This window comes from Accipiter gentilis, chromosome 27 (genome assembly GCF_929443795.1).
Source record: "Accipiter gentilis chromosome 27, bAccGen1.1, whole genome shotgun sequence".
In the NCBI taxonomy this organism is placed as follows: domain Eukaryota; kingdom Metazoa; phylum Chordata; class Aves; order Accipitriformes; family Accipitridae; genus Astur; species Astur gentilis.
In genome coordinates this window covers 22,223,228-22,247,615 of record NC_064906.1, presented here as the reverse complement: position 1 = coordinate 22,247,615, position 24,388 = coordinate 22,223,228, and the positions used below count along the sequence as shown (strand labels likewise).

The 24,388-nt window shown below is 40.5% G+C and overlaps 1 protein-coding gene across 1 annotated transcript in view; it reads left to right on the top strand.

Moving 5' to 3' along the window:
• Nucleotides 1-24,388, top strand: part of ABCA13 (ATP binding cassette subfamily A member 13) — a 165,614-nt gene that overhangs the window by 56,600 nt on the left and 84,626 nt on the right. The window contains 15 exon segments of the mRNA XM_049830140.1: nucleotides 902-986; nucleotides 989-1,219; nucleotides 2,931-2,966; nucleotides 2,969-2,999; nucleotides 6,949-7,082; nucleotides 8,411-8,433; nucleotides 8,436-8,599; nucleotides 10,595-10,660; nucleotides 10,662-10,713; nucleotides 12,415-12,424; nucleotides 14,742-14,924; nucleotides 15,703-15,860; nucleotides 16,270-16,347; nucleotides 16,349-16,495; nucleotides 22,773-22,863. Coding sequence (XP_049686097.1) covers nucleotides 902-986; nucleotides 989-1,219; nucleotides 2,931-2,966; nucleotides 2,969-2,999; nucleotides 6,949-7,082; nucleotides 8,411-8,433; nucleotides 8,436-8,599; nucleotides 10,595-10,660; nucleotides 10,662-10,713; nucleotides 12,415-12,424; nucleotides 14,742-14,924; nucleotides 15,703-15,860; nucleotides 16,270-16,347; nucleotides 16,349-16,495; nucleotides 22,773-22,863 — 1,489 coding nt within the window.

Sequence of the window (24,388 nt, the reverse complement as noted above, 5' to 3'; positions counted from 1 at the left end):
TATGTGGTTTAAAATTATAAAACTTCCTAAACCAAATAAAAAATTTGCCATGTACTGTGTAATTATCAGAAATATAAGAGAGGATGACACAGGAAAAATGAGACAATTATTTGCTTATATCAATGGCTAGTCTTAGGAGGTGCTAAGTGTATGGAAGGACGGGGGGTTTATGATACATTTTTCTTTATGGGTAAAAATACTTTTTTGAAGAATTATACTGGTCTTTATACTGCTGGAGTAAGCTTTTTTTTATTTGAAAAATTACCTAATTTCTGTAAAATTTGTGTTAAGATAGGCTGTATTTTTTTAATGCTTTAATATATTAGATCAACTTAATAAAATAATTTTGATCATTTTATGAAAAATGCTTCAAAAGTAGTATTAGCTTGTTTCTAAAAGCGTTTTTGTAAAAAAAGAGGGGTGATATAGCTGGCTAAATTATCATTTGCATGTTAACACATAAAGGTTTACAGACACATCTGGATGTTGCTTTTAGTTTAGCAACAGGCTAGGAAAACACATTTGTTCATACAGTGCTATAGATATCCTCAGTACTTTTTAGAGTATAAAAAGACAAACTCCTCACTGGAGGACCCAGTCATCTGACATCCGGTCCTGCAACCCTATGCAAAAGAGAGTAGTACCCAAGGATTGGGATTCCCCGTATTAATATGGGATGAGCTCGGAGGCAGCCCTGCTCAGAACCATATTTGATACAGGAGGGAACAGCAGAAGGGGTAGCACAGGAAAAGGGAAAACAGACAAGTAATTTAAGGGGAAGATGACATCCTTTGCGGAGCTGGTAGTGTCTTGGTGGCAAGATGTTTTGCTTAAAAACAAAAGTGAGAGGAGAAGAAAATTTTTTCTTAACTTTAGTACTTTTTGCTATGTTGTCTTGCAGTATATGAAGACAATGGGTGTACATCCAGCCATTCATTTCTTTGCTTGGTTTCTGGAGAATGTCATTGTACTCACAATAGGCAGCCATCATTTTTAAAACTAAGTGGTATCTTTGCTTATAGCAATGGCTTCCTCATCTTCCTTTTTCTCCTGGATTTTGGAATTACAGTTATTATGTTAAGCTTTTTTTTGGGAACATCTTTTAGCAGTGCCAATATAGAAGCTCTTTGTGCCGGCCATGCGTGTATAATCAGTTTTTTATCCTACGCAGTTTTGTTGGTCTTGCAGAACCAGTTAAGTTTCACCAATCAGACTATAATGGTAAACATTTCTTTTCCTTTTCTAATTTTTCTTCTCCAGTGATACTGTGGATTTCCATAGTTTTGAAACTCTAGACTATAATTTACTGATTTTTTCCCAGGCTGCTGTCTGCTTTTGTGTTTCACTGGAAATAAGTCACATTAATAGGTATCCAACTGAGAAAATGTTTTGAATGTAGAAAGGAATCAAAAACAAATTTTCAGGGAAGTTTTGTAAACCTACAGAAAATATAAGGAGGTTGTCTTCCTCATGCTCATGAGTTGTCTTTATGTTTTGGTCTCAAAATATTTGTAATTTTAGTGTACTTTTCCAAGCACACCTGATGACATGCCACTCCTGCAAATCATTATTTGTTTGGAGGAAAACTAGTGATTGATTCTCTGAGTACAATTGGGGATTAGATCAGAAATTTGTCTAGCGCTTATCTAGCTATACAGTTTGAGGTATGTGTTTCTTTGGCATCAGTTCTTCCATGTCCTTTCCTGCTTTATGTATGCCATAGGCTGTTTTATGTCTTTGTACTGTCTTAACATACTATATCCCTGATTGGGACATAACTACCACCATCGTACAGTGCAAACCGTAATTCACACATTATGGCTTCACTCTTTCAAAATAACTTGCCTACCAGACTAAGCTGGTGGAATAATTCATACACTATTAAAAAAAAATGGACACTTTTTCAGTGTAAATCAGTCAGATAAAACGTATTGGTTCTTTGCACACAAATAAGCACAGATGTAAGAATGCAGAGTTTGGGCATAAATAGGCAGGGTGGAATTCTTTGGGGTTTTTTCTGTTGCTTTTTTCCCCCTCCTTTGGGCCACAGAGAGGGAAAAGTATGCATCAGATAACTTACTTTAAAATCAGTTATTGCAAAATAACTCTTCAGATATCCTGCACTTGCTGAAAATCAGAGGCAGCAGCATGTGAAAAAGGCAATAATTTTTTGAGAGGGGAAAGGCCATAAAGTGATATGGTGAAACCTTAGCACAGTAAGAGGCAGGGACTTATTTGATGGGAATTAGCATGAATTTCTCTGTACAAAAATGTAATTCATGCCACTAATGATTTTGAATTTTTTTCTAAGTAGCAGTGTATATCATACTACTTTCTTCAGACAGCTGGCAGGATGTGTTCCTTTTGTGTCAAATATTGCAGAAACCTTATTTAATTGCATTATTTTAAAATAGGAGATAAAATGAACTTCAATTTTTCTAACTGCAGGACTTTATCCCTGAGTAATGCTTATTAATTTTAGTAATGTTTTGGATCTCCCCATTAGCCTTCATGAGCTCACCAGTATTCCTTCTGCCTTTGTCTCCTTTTAAGTTCTGGTCTTATAAAAATGAGTAGGCCCACTGCTCTTACTACAGAGAAAGTATATTCCTTTGTTTTTATGGTGTTATATATTATATGTTTTCAGTATGCGGTAGATTTATGATGGTCTATAACTTGTTATAAGGTTAAATAATGCTTTTCAATATTAATAACTAGGTCAGTGGAGTTCTTTAAGGCAGAGTAAATACTACTGTAATATGTGGGGGAGTATTGTTAAAACATAAAAGGAAATAATGACAATTAGCCTATGTGAAACAAAGGCCTATTTATTTTGTGCTTGCTTTTCGTATCACAAGTTATTTTATTTCATGGAGGTTGTTTAATGATCTGTTTTATTTGATGTTGACATCCTGTTTCTCCTCCAGTGTTGTGTCTTCTTTCTACAACTGCCTTTGGGCAAGGAGTATTTTTATTACATTCTTTGAAGGCCAAGAAATAGATAAACTCTCCAGTTAGAAGAAAAGCTTTGTAATTATTATTTTAAAAACTACAGTTGGAAATATTTTTCACTTTGTTCTGAAAAAAAATCTCTAATAATGAGTTAACAGGATAGATCATAACAGGAGAAAAACCTTTCTAACGTCCCTTGAAGACAAAGTTAAGCTTGTGCTGCTTTCTAGCAGTAAATTAAAGTGGGCTTAGCATTGCTCTATTGCAATACAGGTTGGAGAAAAAACTCCACGTCCCGTTAGATGACAGAATGACTGTATTCAGCCAGTCAAATTCTTCTAGAGATGCAAACCCAAACCGAAGGGTGAGCATCTGACTGAATGTTATTTCATTCATTCATTGTGTTATTTCTCTTAGTCCAGTTGAGGAATCTTTGGCAAGGCATTTAGAGCAGTTTCTCAGAAGCCTTCCTTGATGTCAGTGGCAGCATTAATGTTTGCTTTCTGGTGAGGATATCAATAGGGAGTTTTGTAGGATCACAATATTGTTGAGGTTGGAAGGGACCTCTGGAGGTCATCTAGTCCAGGCCTGTTGCTCAAGAAGAGCCACCTAGAGCTGGTTGCCTGGGTCCGTGTCCAGACAGCTTTGGAGTATCTCCAAGGTTGGAGACTCCAGAGCCTCTCTGGGCATCCTGTGCCAGCGCTCAGTGACCCTCACAGTGAAAAAGTGTTTCCTGATGTTCAGAGGGAACCTCCTGTGCTTCAGTTTGTGCCCACTGCCTCTTGTCCTGTCACTGGGCACCACTGAGAAGAGCCTCACTCTGTCTTCTTTGCACCCTCCTTTCAGGTATTTATATACATTCATAAGATCCTCCTCAAGTCTTCTCTAGGCTGAACAATCTCAGGTTTCTCAGCCTTTCCTCATCTCTGTGGCACTTCGCTGGACTCTCTGCAGTACCTCCATGCCTCTTTTGTACCAGGGAGCCCAGAACTGGATGCAGTGCTCCAGGCATGGCCTCACCAGTGCTGAATAAAGGGGAAGGGTCACCTTCCTCAACATGCTGGCAATGTTTTGCCTCAGGCAGCCCAGGATATCTACAGCTTGCTTTGTGGCAAGGTCACATTGCTGACTTATGCTCAACTTGGTGTCCACCAGGACCCCTAGGTCCTTTTCTGCAAAGCTGCTACCCAGCTGGGTGTCCCCCAGCATATATTGGTACATGGGATTGTTGCTTGACAGGTGCAGGAATTTGCACTTGTTAAACTTCATGAGGTACTTGTCAGCCCAGTTCGCCAGCCTTTGCAGGCCTCTCTAGGTGGCAGCATGAACCTTTGACATATTAGCCACTCCTGCTAGTTTTGTGTCATCAGCTAACTTGCTGAGGATATGCTCTGCCCCATTATCCAGATCATTAATGAAGAGGTTAAACAGGATCAGATTCAGTATTGGCCCCTGGGGTACACCACTAATTATTGGCTTGCAACTAGACTTCATGCCGCTGATCACTCCCTCTGGGCCTGGCCATTCAGCCAGTTTGCAATCCACTCTCTACTCCTCCAGTCCATACTTCATTAGCTTCTTCAGGAGGATCTTATGGGAGATAGTGTCAGAAGCCTTACTGAAGTCCAGGTAGCCAAGATCCACTAGTCTTCCCTCATCTACCAGGCCAGTCCTTTCATTGTAGAAGTTTAATCAAGTTGGTCAAGCGTGACTTCCTCTTGGTGAAGCTATGCTGACTACTCCTCATGATATTCTTGTCCTTCATATGCCTGGAAATGCTTTCCAGGATTAGCTGTTCCATCACCTTCCCAGGGACTGAGATGAGGCTGATTGGCCTATACTTCCCTGGGTAGTCCTTCTTGAAGATAGGAGTGATATTTCCTTTCCTCCAGTCTTTGGGCACTTCTCCCAGTTGCCATGATTGATCAAAGATTATTGAAAGTGGCCTTGCAATGACATCTGCCAGCTCCCTCAGTGCTTTTGGTTGCATCCCATCAGGGTCCATGGACTTAGGTATGTGCAGTTTGCATAAGTATTCCCTGACATGATCCTCTTCCACCAAAGGGACATCATCCTTGCTCCAGACTTTTGCCTTGGTTTCTGGGACCTGGGATTTCTGAAGACCAGACTCGCTAGTAAAGACTGAGGCAAAGGTGGCATTCAGTACCTCAACCTTTTCCACGTCCTGGGCAACCAGGTCCTCTGTCTCATTGAGCAATGGGTCCACATTTTCCCCAGTCTTCCTTTTGTCACCTATGTACTTACAGAAGCCCTTCATGTTGTCTTTGACATCCCTGGCCAGATTCAATTCCATTTGGGCTTTAGCTTTTGCAACCTTATCCCTGGATGCTCGAGCAATGTTTCTGTATTCCTCACAGGTTATCCATCTTTGCTTCAACCCTCTGTATGCTTCCTTTTTGTGTTTGAGTTTGGTCAGAAGCTACCTGTTCATCCATGCAGGCCTCCTGGCATTTTTACCTGACTTCCTATTCATTGGGGGCTGGACTACTCTTGAGCTTGGTAGATGTGTCTGGGTTCACACACGCACTAGTGTACAACCATGGAGGCTTACGAGAACAATATTGTACAAAACAAGGTCAGTGTAAGTTACTCACTCAACATAATGCTAAGATGAATATTTAACTATTAGACATTGCAAAGTAAGAAAAGAATTACCTTTCCTTTTAAAGTATTTTGTATGTTTCTCTGGTGTGACCCTGTTCATACTCAGCTTGAGTATGAGTAGCAGCTTGCCTCTGCAAGCTTGGAGACAGCTGGTGAAATCCAGACTGAGCTACTGTGCAGGTGCAAAAATGCATGAGAACACCCTATTATGTTTAAGTGTTAGGAAGAAAAAAAAAACTTCGGAAACCTGACTAAATGTGCTAACAGGTTGCTACATGTTTTAACATGGTGATCCCTACTATCCCCAGGCTAAGAGCTGCCCCTATTGATGCTGAAGTTTTAGGAAAGTAAGAGGTGAGTGTCTGGGCCCTTGATAAATGTCTACAAAGGCTATGCATTTATGTATTTAAATACATAAGGAGTTGTAATCCCTTTCTTTTTTGATTACTATGGCAAGATTGATACTGATGACAGTGGATGTTTCAAGCCACTAGGAATTGAAAAAGTATCATAACGATACAAAAGTTGGTAAGAGTGGAAGAGACGGTCGTAGTAAATATTACTTAAATTTCCCACCAGACGCTTCATCAAAAAGACTCATATTTATTGAAGAAAGGGCAAAACGTGCTTTGTGGAAAAACTGCTTTTCTTGACAATCATAGAAAAAGAATTGTAGAAACATATCATGACCTGCTGTACTGCAAACAAGCATTTTCAGAAAAAAATGCAATGCTTTTTGTAAATCTACAATTTGGTTACTTTTGTTTTCCATTTAGCAATATGGCAGCTCTCTGTAGTACAAGTGGTTTGCACCTTTCTTCCTTTTATGTCTTCTGCAATGTAATAATTGCATAAAGCAATTATTCAGTGAGTTTGTTGTTCCAGTTTACCTCTAAATACAGTCAATGCACACAAATACTTGCTTCTTAGTTACAATTCACACAATTAAGTTTTCAGAGTTAGCATTATAGAAATGACTTTAAACTTTGTGTAACCCATTTCTTTATAATATCAGGAGAATACCATAAAACCTGATTAATTGAAGAGGTCAGTGACCCATTTTATCAGAGAGTCGTAGTTCTTTTTCTTTTTGCCAAATTAAGGGCCAGCTAAAACTTCATGAACAGCCCTTTCTACAACAGCTTCTCTGCGTTGTCCCGGCAGCAGTGTCACCTGCTGTTCTAAAGAGAGGCTTGTAGAGGCATAGCAATTCACTTCTGTTCATTAGGATTACTGTTATTAACTAGGGCTTTTTTGTGCCAGTGCTTAAATACTCAGCAGTGTGTGGTGTTGATGTGTTTGTGATCTTTAATGCTGTACTGATTTAGCTTTAACCTTTTAAAAATCATTTTTATTATTACTATTACTACCAGGAATTCAGTGGAATAATGTGGACCACTCAATGGCACAAGGAGGATACATGACCTCTGGATGGATGTGCTGGATGATGTTCTTTGACTCCATTTTATATTTTATGGGTGGCTGGTATTTCCAGAATAAGTCATGTGTGCTGTGGGGAAACCTCCCACTGTGCTGTTACCTTGATTACAAGGGTGTCAGGCACTCTTTAGCCACACCTGGGCCATCTGCTGCCTGAATGGTACATCAGGACCACACTGATATTTCTGGATAAGCCATGCATGCATTGAGAACCTCTCATGGTGCCTTTATCTTGGTTGCAAGTGCAGAGACTTATGGGTGCCAGGCATTCCCTTGCCACACCTGGGCCATCTGCTGCCTGAATTGTATGTCAGAATGACTTAGCATGAATTGTGGCCAGAATGTAAAACAATGACCAAAGGCAATCATCTGGAGACCCTGTAAATAGCGATCCAAGGAGAGACCCTTTGAGCTCTCTGGGATCGCAGCGGGCTGTGTGACCCAGTATCTCCCTCTGAGCTGGGACGCCTCTCAGGGTAGATTTTGCAAGGATTGAAAGATCATCCATTGACAATTTCACGAGGACTTAAAGGCCAGATTTTGCAAGATTTACCGACCATCCATTGATGAATGCTGGCACATAAAAGTGAGTAATTAATGAAACTCATGAGAGGGAAATTTTAATCATAGGTTAACCTCTGTGTGTGTGTATGTGTCTATGTGGGTTGTATCTGTGCACGTGCATTTGCAATTTGGTTTGGAACTATTTTGCCTGTCTGTGTGGCTCAGAACTGTTTTATCTGTCTGTGCATGTGTGTGATTTGATTTAATCTCTAACCCTGCTGTAAGCTTCAGGTGATCCTTGCCATTTTTGAATCTTAAACTAAGTCGCAAATTCGGTTGTAACAAATTCCATTGAATCACTGTTAAATTGGCTCATAATTAAGTAGTGTTAAAGTCATACAACCCAATCTTGTGATCTATCTCAAAAAATAATAATAAATCCTAAATTGCTGCTAAAGCAAAGCTGTGTAACAAAATCTCACTTGCGACAGGCATATATGTAGTAGTTAACACAGTTAGAATTATCTTATACTTATGGGCATAAAACAGTGATTAAAGCAACATTATTATAAGTGTTTTTTTTCTACTAGAAATAAAATATAACTACTACCTTATGACTCCATGGACATGTATGTGGATATGCACACAACTTCACGTAATTGTTTTAGGTTGCTTTTTAAAAGTGCAAATAGGCCAAATTCTTAACAAATATTAACTGGCATAGTATCTTTGATTTCAGTGGAGCTTATGTCAGTTTGGAGCTTCTGAACACCTCTTCCAGGCTTTGATGAATGGCAACAGGGTTTAAGTAAATTTTTATTCCCTATATATACACACACATACATTTAGATTCAGCAGCCCTCTTGATCTGCTGCTCTTTCCCATACAGACCCAGCACCTCGAAGTTGGAAAGGAGCTCTTGCGTCGAAGGAGCCACAACTGCTGTTGTGCCGCTGTCTCTCACCAACAAGCACGTGGATGGCCAGAACGCTGCTGTTAAAGATCTCATCCTCACTTTCCATAGAGGTCAGGTAACAGCGCTCTTGGAACCTAATGGAGCTGGCAAGACAACGGTTATGTAAGTCTGCCATTTAATGCTATTACTCTCCCCTCTAATCTCTGCTGTGCTTTCTCACTTCAAAATGTTTGTGAACTCTTTTCTATGTCTTTTTTCGAAATAAATATTTGATAAACTCCCCAAAGCACGTGGAAATTGAAGGCTATACATCTACGACAAAACCAATGTAATTAATAGAGAACTGGGTCTTCTGTGCCACTGAAATCATGATGTAATAGTTCAGGAGCAGTTTAAATAGGAGCTGGGCTTGTCTAGTTGTGGAGTTGAACACATCTCAGGAAAGTGTTCTTTTCTGGCATCCCGTGTGTACTCCTATCACATGGAAAATGTGGAGTTTTATGGGGTTTTGTGCTTTGCTCCTAGAGGTTGCAAGAGACTTCTTTCTTGGCAGTTGACCAGAACAAAAATAACAAAATTAAAATGACATTTAAAAATGTCTCAAGAAGTCTATGTATTTCTACCTTTATGTTAACTATTATTAGCATTAATAAAGCCAGTGATGCAGGATGGGACCCAATTAGTAATTACTCCTCAGCTAGAATACACACTTGTGACGGGTTGACCCTGGCTGAACACCAGGTGCCCACCAAAGCCGTTCTATCACTCCCCCATCCTCAGCTGGATAGGGGAGAGAAAATATAACAAAAGGCTCGCGGGTCGAGATAAGGACAGGAGAGATCATTCACTATTACCGTCACGGGCAAAACAGACTCAATTTGGGAAAATTAACTCAATTTATTACAAATCAACCAGAGCAAGGTAATGAGAAACAAAACGAAATCTCAGAACACCTTCCCACCACCCCTCCCTTTTTCCCGGGCACAACTACCCTCCCGGATTTCACCACCAAGCCCCCCCAGCGGCACAGGGGGACAGGGATGGGGTTTATGGTCATCACACGTTATTTTCTGCCGCTTCACCTCCTCGGGATGAGGGCTGATCACACTTTTCCCCTGCTCCAGCGTGGGGTCCCACCCACGGGAGACAGTCCTCCACGAACTCCTCCAACGTGGGCCATTCCCACGGGCTGCAGTTCTTCACGAACTGCTCCAGCATGGGTCCATTCCACGGTGTGCAGTCCTTCAGGAGCACACTGCTCCAGCGCGGGTCCCCCACGGGGTCACAAGTCCTGCCAGAAAACCTGCTCCGTGGGCTCCTCTCTCCACAGATCCGCAGGTCCTGCCAGGAGCCTGCTCCAGCGCAGGGTTCCCACGGGGTCACAGCCTCCTTTGGGAACCCACCTGCTCCGGCGTGGGGTCCTCCACGGGCTACAGGTGGATATCTGCTCCACCGTGGACCTCCCTGGACTGCAGGGGGACAGCCTGCCTCACCAGGGTCTTCACCACGGGCTGCAGGGGAATCTTCGCTCCGGCGCCTGGAGCATCTCCTCCCCCTCCTTCTTCACTGACCTTGGTGTCCACAGGCTTGTTTCTCTTACATGTTCTCACTCCTCACTCCGGCAGCTGTTTCTCTCCGTCCCAACTTTTTTCCTTCTTAAAAATGTTATCACAGAGGCGTTACCACTATCACTGATTGGCTCGGCCTTGGCCAGCGGCGGGTCCGTCTTCGAGCCGGCTAGTATGGGCTCGCTCTCTCTCGAACACAGGGGAAGCTTCCAGCAGCTTCTTACAGAAGCCACCCCTGTAACCCCCCCCCCCCCCCCCCCCCCCCCCCCGCTACCAAAACCTTGCCAAACAAAACCAATACAACACTCTGTACATAACAATGGTCTATTATATTTGGTTGGGAAGAAATTTATTTTGTTGTGGAAGTAAGAAAACAAAGGATTGTTGAGATTTTGCTGTTGTGGTTTTTGTTTGTTTGTTTAAGAAAAGGCCCAAAACATTAGTGCTGTTTCTATAACCATGCTCAGCTGAATTGGTGTTGCTCTAAGGATGCTAGGACATGCCTCAGGAAATCCAAGTGTGAGCTATGTAATACAGTCATTACACACGATCTTGTTGAATTTTATTTTTTTTTTCCCTCTTGTATTGGGTCACTGCTGACTAGTCTGTATCCACCAAGCTCTGGTACTATTATTATTAATGGAAAGGACTTACGTGAAGGCGCCTGGCTGGACAAAGGAACACTTGAATCAGCAAGTCAGTGGGTAAGTTTTCCTTTAATTTGTTGAAATTTGTCAAGTAAATTGATAGTGTCTTTTGCAAGCCACTCAAACAAGAAACTGCTAAAGCAAAATTGCAAGTAGAAGTGAATGGAAACTGCAGGTTTTCCATGAGTTTTTATCACACTTCATGTTTTGAAATCGTGCCTTGAAAATAGATTTCCTAGTTTCTAACCTTTAATTGAATGTTTTTGTAGTGAAACGGTCAATGCTTAAAAACCTGGTATACAGAACCATCAAATAATCATGTTTTGACTGGAGATGGTTAGCCTTGTAGCTAGCAGCTGTAGTGGTTCCTGCCTCATGCTGTCTGCCTTATAACTCCCTCCTTGGTGGAGAGGCAGATAAAAAGTAAAGTGCTGTGTGTTTGCCCTGAGTTTTCAGATAAGTCAACACTGACTCTATGTATTTATTATCCTGTATTCCCTCACCTGCAGTAGAGGTAAGATTGGAAAACCAGAAAAGGCAGGTAAAGGCAGTGCTTGTTAGAATCTTTTTAAACAGGCCATCATCTTTTTCCTTTGTCAAATTCACACTTTGTGTTTAATAAGTGAAAGTGTTTAAAAACAAACAACCCAATAGGAAAAAACAAGCCAGAGCTCTGACATGACCTCAGAGCATTTGCCACTTGTCAGGTTGAGAATGTTTGGCTAGTGTTTTTAGGCTGCTACTTCTTTAATATAAGACTAGATCTTCATTTTCGCATCATATATATTAAACTACTAGTGAACTGTACGAGGTGAGATCTTGTTCACTAATAGCAAACTGCATTTTCTGAACTTTAGGAATAAAATGTATGCTCTTCTAATAGTGTGGCAGCGTAAATAGTTTCTGTTTACCTTCTGATTCATGCTAGACTGTGTGGAGGGCTGGGTACTTCCACACTTCAATGGAAACAAATGCCAAGTTGATGGGACTTCTCCTTTAAGCATACAATCAAGCATACGCAGATGCATTTGTGGCAAAGTGGCTTTCCTTTTTAGTTGCTATCATAAAAGCCTGTTAGTTTAAAATTTTGATCTGAAAAATCTCTGGTATGGATGTGGTGGTGCATTCTGCCTCTCCTCCTGGGCCACGCTACAGTCTCAGGAGTTCCCTTTAGGCCTTGGCCTTTGTGTGATGACTGGGGCAGTTAAGCATCCCTTGACCGTACCAGGAATTCTTGCATGGCTAAGGTGGGGAGCGGCACTGATCGTGCCAAGAACTCCTGTTGCCTGGCTGAGGTGGGGAATAAGAGTGGGAATAACTAGTCATCCCCTGACAGTCTTGGAACATCCGTTACCTGGATCATAGCTCGAGTGGAATGGTACCAGTGTTACTGGAATGTCAGTAATTTGCTGATGACTAAAGCCAATCATCTTGCGAACCTATAAACAGCAGTCCTAAAGTGAGGCCCTCTGAGCTCTCCTGGACCACAGCTGGCTGTGACCAGCATCTCCCTCTGAGCGGGATGCCTCCCAGAACTTGCGAACTCTCAAGTTTGCGAAGTTCGGAGGACTGTTGCCGAAAGCTGAGGATGGGACCTGGGCTGAAACCCTTCACTCCCTGAGGCTCAACCCTTGCTTGTTGAGAAATGCTGAGACATTTGAAGTGAATATTTCACTGAACTTGAGGGGAGTTTTTTAACAGGTATACCTTTGTTTATATACGTACCTTTTGTGTCTGTGCGTGCATGTGTAAGTTGACCTAGGTATCAGACAGTAAGTATGGTATTGTCCTGGTTTTAGCTGGGGCAGAGTTAATTTTCTTCCTAGTAGCTGGTGTATAGTGCTACGTTTTGAGTTAGGCATGAGAAGAATGTTGGTAACACTGATGTGTTCCGTTGTTGCTAATTTATGTTTAGTCTAAAGTCAAGGGTTTTTCAGCTTCTCATGCCAGCAAGAGCTTGGAGGGGCACAAGGAGCTGGGAGGGGAAACAGGGTAGCTGACCCAAATGGGCCAACAGGGTATTCCATACCATGTGACATCATGTCTAGTATATATACTGGGGGGAGTGGGGCTGGGGGGGGGGGGGCGGAATCACTGCTCAGGGACTAACTGGGTGTCGATCGGTGGGTGGTGAGCAATTGCATTGTGCATCACTTGTATATTCTAATCCTGTTGTTGTTGTTGTTGTCATTTTATTATTGTTATTATTGTCATTATTAGTTTCTTCTTTTCTGTTCTATTAAACAGTTCTTATCTCAACCCATGAGTTTTACCTTTTTTCTCTGATTCTCTCCCCCATTCTGCTGGATGGGAGGAAGTGAGTGAGCAGCCGTGTGGTTCTTAGTTGCTGGCTGGGGTTAAACCACGACAGGTATAAATAAATACTGCCATTTTGAATCTATAATTAAGTCACTGTTGTGATTGTAGTAAATTCTACTGAATCACTTCGTAACTGTTAAATTAGTCAATGATTAAGTGCTGCTAAATTTTGTGATCCACCTTAAACTGTGAATGAACCTTAGACTGCTGCTACACACATGTAATCCCTTAAAACATAAACTGTTGACCAAGCCTGGGACCAGGAGTGGATCCAGGTGCACCTAAGCTCCATCAGGAGTTTAGAAAGCAAGGGGGTCTTCTCTGAATTTTGTGACTCAATGGGAGGGTCTCCCTTACCCTTTTGCATGTTTGGCCTCTTTATAAATCATTGTAGGTTGATTCTAACTTGGTTTTCCTTTGTACGCTTCATCCATGTATTAAGTAATAGAGTGTACCTTGCCATCAAACTTTGTGAAGTCGCGCTTTTATAAACTCCTACAAAGTCACTTTTGCTAATGCCCTTGATCATGATTCTTTAAGCAGCCCAAACCACTCATTCGCGACAGTGGGACACTGCATTCTCTCTAGAAACAACAGAAGCAACTCTCTAGAACAGCAAAGACAAACAAAACCTAGTGTTTGGTTAATTTATGCAAAATAATATCCTGTATTTTATTGTATGTAGACTGCTGAATTGTAATTTCAGCAGCAGTCTGTCATACTAATGGCACATAAGAATACTCGGGACTCTGCAGGCCTTACTACTAAGAAAAATTTAATTTTTTTTTTTAAAGGCAATGAGTGCTTTAAAATACTTCAGAGAAATTAGGAAAGCAACAAAACAATGAAACAAAATTTGCTTTTTATTAAGCAAAAAAAAGATGTCTTCTAAAGACATTAAGAATAATTTTCCTGGACATATATCTATACAATTATAGAAACCTGTTTTCTTAAAAATGAGACATTTTCTCAGGGTAAATGGCATGGTTTGCAGACTGCATATTCACTCAAATGATTCAGGAGATTAGTTTAGGACTGTTGAGCCTTTTAGGTCTTGCTTTGCCAGGCTGATAGCAACTGAAAGCTTGGTCAATGAGTGGATGTTCAATGTGATGAAAAATAAATTGATGGTCTTTCAGTGCTGCCTTTATTGAGCATGTTTCCACATGCTACTCAGAAGATCATCAGAGGGCGAGGGCTGAATAGGAAATGTCTGTAAGGTGTCTCCCACTCTTTAACACAGTTATTAGATTAGGTGGGATTAGGTAGTATTATTCTACCTAGAGATCGCTAATCTGTTTACTTCACAGAAACACGTCTTCCAAAGAAAAACAAAGGGGGGTGGGGGTGGGGTGGGGGGGGAGGCAGGAAGCAGCAGTTTTACCTTATTTACTTCAAATGACTACATGTTTCCTAAAAACTCAAGGCAATTTTTAAGGTTCTTATATGTAGTTGCAAAAACTGAAGCACTGTTTGAGTTATGAAACCAAACATCTTTACCACGGTTTAAGAAGCTATAATCTAAAGTTTGCTGAAATCGTGGGAGAAACTGGTATTTATTTTATTGGACTTAATTTCAAAATTTTCAATTCTTATCCTGCACAATACTTATCCAGAATTTGCATTTCAGGTGGTGATGAGTGTTTATACATTGTTGGTAAAGAGATAATTTTTTTCTATGTGTTTTTGTGACCAAATTGTATAATCAGTCAGAGGTAGTGTTTTTTTCACTTTCCGTTTACAGTGACTTTTCAGTAGTTCTGCTCTGAGTGGACATGATGTAACATTAGTACAAACCTGTTGGAGCCCTTTCTGGGTGCATGAAAAGGAGGCTGTCAATTGCTAACTCCTTTATTGGAAACTCAAAGACAGTTGTTCTAGATGAGCCCGCCAGTGGAGTAGATCCACGTTCTCTCTGTAGCATCTGGGAGGTTTTTCTGAAGTACAAAGCTGGTACGAAGCTTATACTCATAATTTGCTGCTTATTTTCCTTTCTGGAATTCTATTTCAATAAATTTAAACAGGATAGAATATTAGTATTGCTATTCATTAACTAAATGCATTAATTTCAGAAGTAACATTTAATTGATCTTGGGAACCTTTAATGCAGACAAGTGAGATGACAAGAATTATCTGCTACCTCACAGAAAGATGCCTAATCTAACAGAAGATTAAGCTTAGTTCTGAGTCCTGTCCTGAAGCTTCTCCTCTCTTACCTTTTGGGTTTTTTTGTTAGCATCTCAAAATTATTCTCTGGTTTTCACTTCCCATTTTGCACATATCTGTAAATAGATGCCTATATATTTCTAATGAAAATAGACTTGTCAGTCTGCTACATACATTTTTTTTATGTGCCATAAGGTTAAAAACTGATTGTGGGAAGCAAACTCTTCAGCAAGTGGGCATTCAATGAGCTGTAATAACTCACAGTGAATGATCCATTGATACAGACACGCCTGTTATGTGGTTTTAAGGAGTCTCTTAAGCTCTTAAAACAGTTTGAAGTTGTAATGGCTTAATACTGCTTACTATATATAATCCAAGGCAAAGCAAGTTTAGACCTGAGTCTAACTTGGACTGTAAATCTGGATGCAGCTTTTGTTTGTGTCTTGCACTTACGTTTTGAAGAGACCTGAAACATGTTCCCTTAAGGTTAAAGGCCCTCATGAAAGCAAGATGTGTTTATCTAGAAACCAGGTGTTGCAGACATGTACCAATCTTTCTGATGCAGGCTGCACCCTGATCTTTACCACTCACCATCTTGATGAGGCTGAGGTGCTCAGTGATCTCATTGTCCTCCTGCAGCATGGTCAGCTGAGATGCTGTGGTTCTCCCTCTTATTTGAGAGAAACATATGGCTAGGGATACAGTGTAACGCTCATGAAAATGGTATAATAACAATGTACTGTACAGAACCTAACAGTGCCAGCCATGTAACAGCAGTGTATATTCTGAGGGAGCTGTATGTCCTTGCTGGGAAGTAATATGTGATACAAATCATTAAAGAGCCAGCAAAACATGTTTTTATCAGCTTTCTTGGTTGTTTTGGGTGGTATTATTATTACTACTATTATTATTATTTAGAAGACCACAATGACATATTTGAAAATGATGAATTTCAATATTTAGCTGAAAAGGGCTTTGTCTTACTGTTCATTATTCCTGGGGAGTAGTCTCTCCACCCCAGGTTTGATGCAGTTTCATCAATGGAAATTTTCCTGTATGAATTCTACTATCAAGTCCTATACTTCTGGTAACATTTAATTTTTTGTGGATGATTATCTTTCTTTCCTCATAGACCTCTGTATTCCAGGATCCTAAGTATATTGTTTGGGTCACATCTCTGGTACAGACCCACATCCCAGAAGCTGTCATGAAAAGAGAACGGTGAGACTCAGCTGACCTATGTGATTACAGAAAGGGCAGATAAGACCTCTTCTAAAGGTCTTTTTCAGGCTTTAGATCAAAGCCTTCATCATCTACACGTGACTGGCTATGACATTTCTGACACCACCTTGGAAGAGGTACTTTAGTTTTTCTCTGTATTGCCATTTTCTTGGTTAGAGAATCCTGTATTGGTTTCCAGCTACTCTTGCTTGTGTCTTTCATATTTGTTGTGGTTTCAGCCCAGCTGGTAACAAAGCACCATGCAGCTGCTTGCTCACTCTTCCCCGCCCTCCCCCCCCCCCCCCCCGCCATGGTGGGATGAAGGAGAAAATACAAAGAAATGCTCGTGGGTCAAGACAAGGACAGGGGAGGGATCACTCCCCAATTATGGTCATGGGCAAAAACCAGGCTCAACTCGGGGAAGAAACAAAATCAATTTAATTTGGTACCAATGAAATCAAAACAGGATAATGGAAAGTAAAACTGAACCTTGGAACACCTTCCCCCCAGCCCTCTCTCCTTCCCGTCTCAACTCTGCTCCCGGTTCTCTCCACCTCCTCCCGCCGGTGGCGCAGGGGAACAGGGGACGGGGGCTGGGGTCGGTTCCTCACACACATTGTCTTTGCTCAGGGTTAGGACTCCTCACTCGTCCCCTGCTTCACCGTGGGTCCTTTCTGCGGGCTGGTCTTCAATCACAGACTGCTCCAGCATAGGCTTTACCACAGAGTCACGGCCATCTTGGGTGGCATCCGCTTCCCACTCCCCTCTATGGGCTAGCGGGGGACAGCCTGCCGTCTCACCATGGGCTGCAGGGGTATCCCCTCCTCCAGCACACCTGCTTCCCTTCCTCCTTCACTGACCTCGGTGTCTGCACAGGGGTTTTTCCTCACATTCCAATCCCCCCTACTCACTGCAGGTTCCCCTCCTTAAATCTGTTCTCCCAGAGGCGCTACCGCCATCACTGATGGGCTCAGCCTGGGCCAGAGGCAGGTCTGGCTTGGAGCCGGGGAAGCTTCCAGCAGCTTCTCACAGGAGCCACCGCTGCTGCCCCTCCTCTGCTACCAAAACCCTGCCACACAAACCCAAAGCAATATTGCACAACAGTTTATTGTGAGAAGCATATTTTCTTAAAACAAAAACAAAACAACCCTCAGGCAAAATGTATAGTTTTGCTGTACTCTTAATTTCAGCACTCATTCTACTATGACTAATTTCTTATTTCAAGAATCCAATGTGAAGACTGAGGAACTGTGTAACTTTTAAATGTTTGTTTCTGCATTTACTTAAAGAAAATTTAATGTGTTGTTGATTTAATGAGAACAACTGTTGTCCTGAATCTCCAGCATTGGAATGAGCTTTGAACTTGCAAGGCTGGAGGTTCCATTCAGGTAGCTCTTGGGATGCAAAAAAAAATTGCTGAGAATACTCTCTGACTTGCAAAGTTCTAAAGCTTAGGACTTAGCAAAACTGTGTGGTGAAATCTCTAAAGAGTATTTTATGTGTATACCTAGAGAGAGAAACATTCTGTAGATGTATATATGTATACATAACATACATACACACTAATATATACACACACACCCCTATATGTGTGTGTGTATATATACACCAAACAGACCAGAGAAAGAGACTCTGTTTCTTCATCACTTATGAATATAGCTCTGTGTAAATAGCCGTATCAGTAGGAAGTTATTTTCCTTGGACTGGTTTTATCCCAACTATAACTTCTAAATATCATGAGTCCCTAAACCACTACTGTTCAAGTTCTATATTATAGATTCTTTTGAAAATATAATTTTTTCCACTTCTTCCAATAGAAGATTAATGTTAGTATTTTTTGGTGCACAAAACACATCTATTTTTATTTGATGGCACAATTCATTCATTATTACTCTGTGAATCTGATTTCTTCAGTGATTACCTGTAGTGTTAAAGACAGATGAGGTTGGACTGTTTTCTAACAGAAAATTTAATATATGTTGGGAAAAAAACCCCCACAAAAATAATGCAGTGGAGATTCCTGTAGAGTGCTATTTTTTATATACAGTAATAAACACCTAGTATAGAAAAGGCATGTATCCCTTTTCCCTCTGTTCCCTGGAAATGTATGAGATGCTATGATGTAGTACTGTGGTCAGCTGGAACACCAGATCCCCCAGGGAGAATGGTCATCTTTCCTGGTTTTATGAAGACGATATACTTTAAGGCCTGTTAGACATCATTTATGCATTGTATTTTTGCTGCATGAGCTATACATATGGGAATAATTGGGTTCAGACATATGAAACTGCATCAGCTGTTCTGGGTTTGTTTTGCAAGTTTACCACTGTTCATCTCGTATATCTGTGGTAAAAATAGAAATAGAACCCCAATAATGCAAGTAAACCTACAATGACAATTGTTCGTGAAATTTATTGAACTAATACGCCACCACGTGAAGCTGCTATACCCTGAAGTGGTCCACCGGGAGACATCTTTAGGACCATATGGATTTGCTACGTAGGTTTTTAGGACCCTGCACAAGCATAAAGGATCTGGTTTTGCGCATTTGTTTTTAAACTGCAGTCCCAGGAATGATCTACCAGCAAGTATGTGGTTTCCTTTGAAGTTAAGCTTTATAAAACTGAGTTATTTGTAAAGGGGGGGGGGGGGGGGGAAGGCATCTCTTCAGTGTTTCTCTTATGAATGACCACAGTATATAAAGCTAGTGTGGCAAGCATTTGCTATGGCAATGGGGGGTAGGGGGGGTGGGGGGAGGCAGGATGAGGAGGAAAAAAAATAAATCATACAAGTTTAATAAACATTTTACATAATCCTATAAAGTAAATTATGTTCCTGCTATACAATTCTACGAGGCAAGTTGAAAGCTTATTGAAAAATTGTTTTCTTTCAAATTATATAGGGTGATTAACATGCTAAGAAAGAATACTGTTCACTGCCAAACTTCATAGATTCTGAGGTAATGTATATATTGAGAACCTTTTTTGATTATGTCTCTGTGTGATACCGTAGGACTTTCCAGAACTGGCATTTGTAAAGTAAATATGATATTGTCATGGAATATGAGGAAGCTTCCTTAGTGTGCTGCATCTGTGTTTCAGCTGACAGCTTACTTTTGGTTGTTTTCTGCAGTGGAGGTTAATCTTACTCTTCAAGGGAAACCAGGCTTCCATTCATACTTCAAAGGAATCTCGAAGTTCTAAAAAAAACCAGTTCCTGACACTTTCAAATCTCACTATACATTATATTTGCTTCATTTTAGTTTTTAAATATCTTTTCCAAGTGTTCGTATTTGTGTACTTTGTAATGCTTGTAATCCAAAGAGTGTCAGCAGACCCAAAAGGAGGGTAGAAGGGTGGTCATTAAATTAAGTGTATACTGAGAGCTCTTTGGAGGATGATGTTTCACTTTCTGGCAACTGGAGGTTTCAAAGCATGTTGCTTTCTTGCTTTGCTTTGAGGAGAGAAGAAAACCATTGAAACATCTTTGCCAAATAGATGTGTTGAAATACCTGTTAATGGAGCACTACTTTAAATTCTTTTTCTTAAAATGACTGGAGAGTTTGCCCCAAAACTTTCCAGGGAAAGCTATATGCCTCCTTGAAATATTTGAGCCTTAAACCACTATGTAGCTTTGAAGGAGATTTGGTTTGGTTGAGAGTGCTCTAACAACATCTAGTAATGGGACAATCTGGCCAGACCTTTCTCCTAGAGGGAGAAAGCACTTCCTATACTTACTGACAATCTGGTGGTTTGAAAGAAGCAGCCAGGGTGGTAGCTGCTGCTTGCAAGTAGAGCAGTCATTCTCAACAGCCATGTAGCCATGACTACCTGCTCTCTCCATTGCCAAGAGCAGCTGAGGTGGTCCTTCAGTGCCTGCTGTGGAGCAAGCTCACAGGGGTGAGTGCTGGAAGTGAGCCATGCTACTCCTTACCTATTTTAAGTACTTTCCTCAGAAGCATACTGAGTTTCTTCCTGTGGCTTTGAGCTGTGCCAATTGTCTGTCTCCCTCTGTGTGTGTATCTAAGTTGGACAGTCCAAAGTGTTCCTGTTTAGCAGATCACCATTGACCTGCTTGCAAAAGTTCCTCAGTCAACAGTCATCCACAGTGAATGGTTCTAAGATTGCTTCTGCATCGTTCTGCTTAGTCTGTAGCTACAGAAAGCTATACTGAGCAAGGACTGTCTGCAAGAAAATATAAAACCAATGTCAATAGAAAATACAGTAGGGCCCAGAAATGTTGCTAAAATACCAGTCAGTGGGTTTAGATGATAAAGGACTGTCTATAGGTGTTAGTTGGTTTATTTTTTCCCGCTCTTCACTTTCTCTTCTTCCAGCTGCTTTAGTTTTCTGCACTTTTTCCTTTCAGGTGAAGATGGGTTTTAGGAATGGTAACTAAGGTGTGACAGGGTCCCCATGCTCTGCAGTGAAGTGTCAAGAATACTGTGCCACTGTATCAATGAACTAAGCTTGTTTTTTGATACTGTCCCAAAGAAGGAATTGGGAAGAAATCAGGGAGTATGGTCCCTAATGATTCCCATTCTTAATGGGATGTTTGACAGCTGCCTGGATACTATGGGGAAGACTGGGCAATGCAGGTGGCCTTCTGCCTTTATAGCTTGTCCTGTGGAGAATAGCTGTATTGGTGAAGCTACAGTAGACACGGTATGTATTAGAAAAGTGTTTCATGGTTTTGTTTCTTTTTTTAAGGTACAGGTGCACCCTCTCTTTAAGTGACACAGTGTGATTAAAGAAGAAAATGTCTGTCTGCAACCCCAGCAGGAATTTTGACACTGACCTGAGTATATGCAGGGAACATTTTGTAGTGTAGCCTTCGTCCTAGCTAGAGAGGAGCAGTTCCAGCTAACAAATGCAATCAATAACCACTGTTAAATGGCAATTATAGTGACTGAGCAAAATATGGTTTATGTAACAGTCAGACCTTAGCAACTCAAGAAATATCTTTCCACAACGATAAAGTACTTCAGATTGACTTTTTTTTTATTGTCTGTTGTATGAACTCCTTGGAAACAAGGAACTTTTTGTTATAGCTGATATCAGGTTCTTTTGTGGGGAGAAGTGGTTTCTTAATGATTTCTGAAAGTCACACTGTGGTTGTAATCTAAGTCTTGCAGCTCAACCCAAACAGAGAAGAGAGAGCAAGAGAAGGCTTTCAGCAAGAGAAAGCAAATCTTGGCTGTACTTTTGCTGTTCAATTAGAGATGCTCATGGGAGCTGTATTTTCTCTTAATTTTTCTTTTCTTTCTTTTTATCTGAAGCTGCTAGATCACTGTTTGAATTGCAGTTCAGGTTAAGATAAGAAAATGTTAATTTTATTTTTCATTTGAGCTTATAAGAAGTGGGGTGAGTGTTAGTAACCAACTCACTATGAAATCTGTTCTGAGTTTCTGCAAGGCTGAGGGACTGATAAATGAAATGCATCTCTATGAAATTCAAAGGACTTTATGCGGACAGAACTGTGAAGCGGGATTAAGTGAGAAGTAGTAGGTTGAACACAAATCTATTTGGCAAAGTGTATCTAGATAGATCTCATGACTCTAAAATTGGTGAATTCTGCTGGGTTTTTTAAATGTTATCTTTAATTCTCTTCTGATGTGTGTGTGTCCCTACTTAGGAAGATTCAACCCTTACAATTTTACTCTAGTGCAGGTTTTTAGCTTGTTACTTTTATAAAAAAATAATTTCAGTTTTTCCCATGGTGATTTTAGGTAACGGGATCCTATCATCTTCTCCCAATTTGGGGTATGCATGCTAATGGTTTTGCTACAAAACACGCATTGTTTCCAGTCCTCTCCATAGTACTAGTTAGACAGGACTTTGTTAATGTTGTCTGTGCCAAATGATTGCATTGTCTGTTAAATGTCTTTCAGTAGCGTTATTGCCCACATTCTTGCATAAATCTATGGACACTTCCCAGAGCTCTGTGGATTCTTGATTCTGTAAGATTTTGTACATTAGATTTAGTTGTACTGGTACAACTAGAACTGCTTGGTAGCAGTTCCAGTTGTGCCCACAGATTTCTAGAGTATCAGAAGAGACTTGAAGCTGTCAATATGCCCTTGATAAGAACTGCGGTAACTTGAGTTCCAACATATACCACAGCTTAGGAGCAAAAAATGTCAATCAAGGGCAGCCAGTCTATTGAAAAATCTTTGCAGATAACAGTGTGCATGGTCCAACAATGCTTTGCGTAGGTGCTTTTGCATCTACTGGCATTTTTTCTTTTCCCATTATCTTCAGGATTCCTCCACTGGAGAGCTTCACTAACCTTATAGTCATATCCCAGTAAGGTGGCTACTAATATCTGACAAGCTGGATGGTTTGTGGTATTATATATATATAAAGTAGTTTTTAGAAAATGGATTCTAAATTATTTTTTCCTGTTTCATGAAAGGTATTTCTGAAGCTACTGCAGGACTTGGAGAAGGTGCCCTGTGTTCCATAGGCAGCACACCTGGACCATACAAATACTGCTGAATCAGTCTGTAAGTAGAAAATTAGGTATATTCTTAAGCAGCCAGATTTATAAAGATCACAAAGATAAACATGCACAAAGTTTCCAAAGTTGAGGAATGCACAAGCAAATGGAACATACTGCCTGCTACCATCTGGTAATTCTTTTTGTGTGTGTGTGACATGATCTGCTGTGATAGTAGGTTTTTATATGTCTACTGTGGTTCATCTCTGTATCACTTCACAGTTGTCTTCTCACCCTTCTACTATGTGTACACATGCACACAAACATTTTCTCACTGCATCAGCATTAACGTACTGCTTCCTACCAGTCCCTGGCAGCTAACAACCCTGTTTGACTCATACTGACAATGGATAAAAATTGCTGAGATATACCACAGATATAAAATCTGTAAGCTATTAGAAAGGTGTACTCATGTCCTTCCATGTGCAAATAAATAAAATAAATAAAAGCTGTTGCCCCCCACAGCAGAAGATCATTTGTCCTTTCAAGTGGCATGTTATTTCAGGTTCCCTTACATGTTTGTTTCAAAACAAGTTCCTTCATGCTTTCTATTTTTCTGCCCTGCAAGTCTGGGAGGAGGTCCTCGTTAACATTTCTGAAACCTTAGGAAGCTTTGTTCTCCTTAAAAACTGTTCTTAGAAGTCACTAATATGACACCTTGCAAAATGCAACACTTAAGGTCTCTAACAACAGTGCCCACCAAGCTCCTCAATATTTTCTCATTGTTCCTGGGATTCTCATGCTTCTATACTTACCACGTTTCTTTCTCTTTGATGATTTATATCTGGATTATAGCCTTTTTTTGGTTAGATGTCAAACACTTTGTTCTGTATGCAGTCCTTTTTGTTTTGTTTCTGTAGAACACAGGCACAGAGAAGTCCTGATCTGTGGTTGAGGATCTTCATTGTAATGGTAATGGAAATAATAATTTTGAACTAAGCTTGTGTTATTTGTTAAGACAAATTCAAATGGATCTGCCATTAATGACTAATCAGTGCCAAGAATTGTGGCCTAAGGTAAGACCTTTTCTCACAGTGAAAACTTGAGTGGTTGACTTTTTCCTGAGGGTCTTTTTGCTGAACTATTTCAGTCCCTGTTGAACCAGTGAAGATGTAACTATATAGCAAAAACCCTCAGTAAGCAAATAAAATTTCCACTTCTGTGACTGGTGAGAACAAGATTTCCATTCAAAATACAGCTTTGAATATCCCTTTATTTATAACAATCAGTTGTGTATTTCTTCAGGGCTCAGCTAGGGTATCCAAACCAATTTCAAATCAAATCAAAACAATCAAGTCTGTCTTCTCTACATTGCATTTTCATTAAAGAGTAAGATTTACAGTTCCTAAAGTAATGAAAACAGAATATACTGTCCCTAACAACTTGATATCTTTTACCATCTGCATTTCAAAACACATAACTTAGTATTTGTTCAGGTTATTACATTAATAAAGAATCTACTAATCAGAGATGCTGTATTTTTCAGTTTGATAAATTATAGCAAGAAAATGTGATGATAATGCTATTTCTTT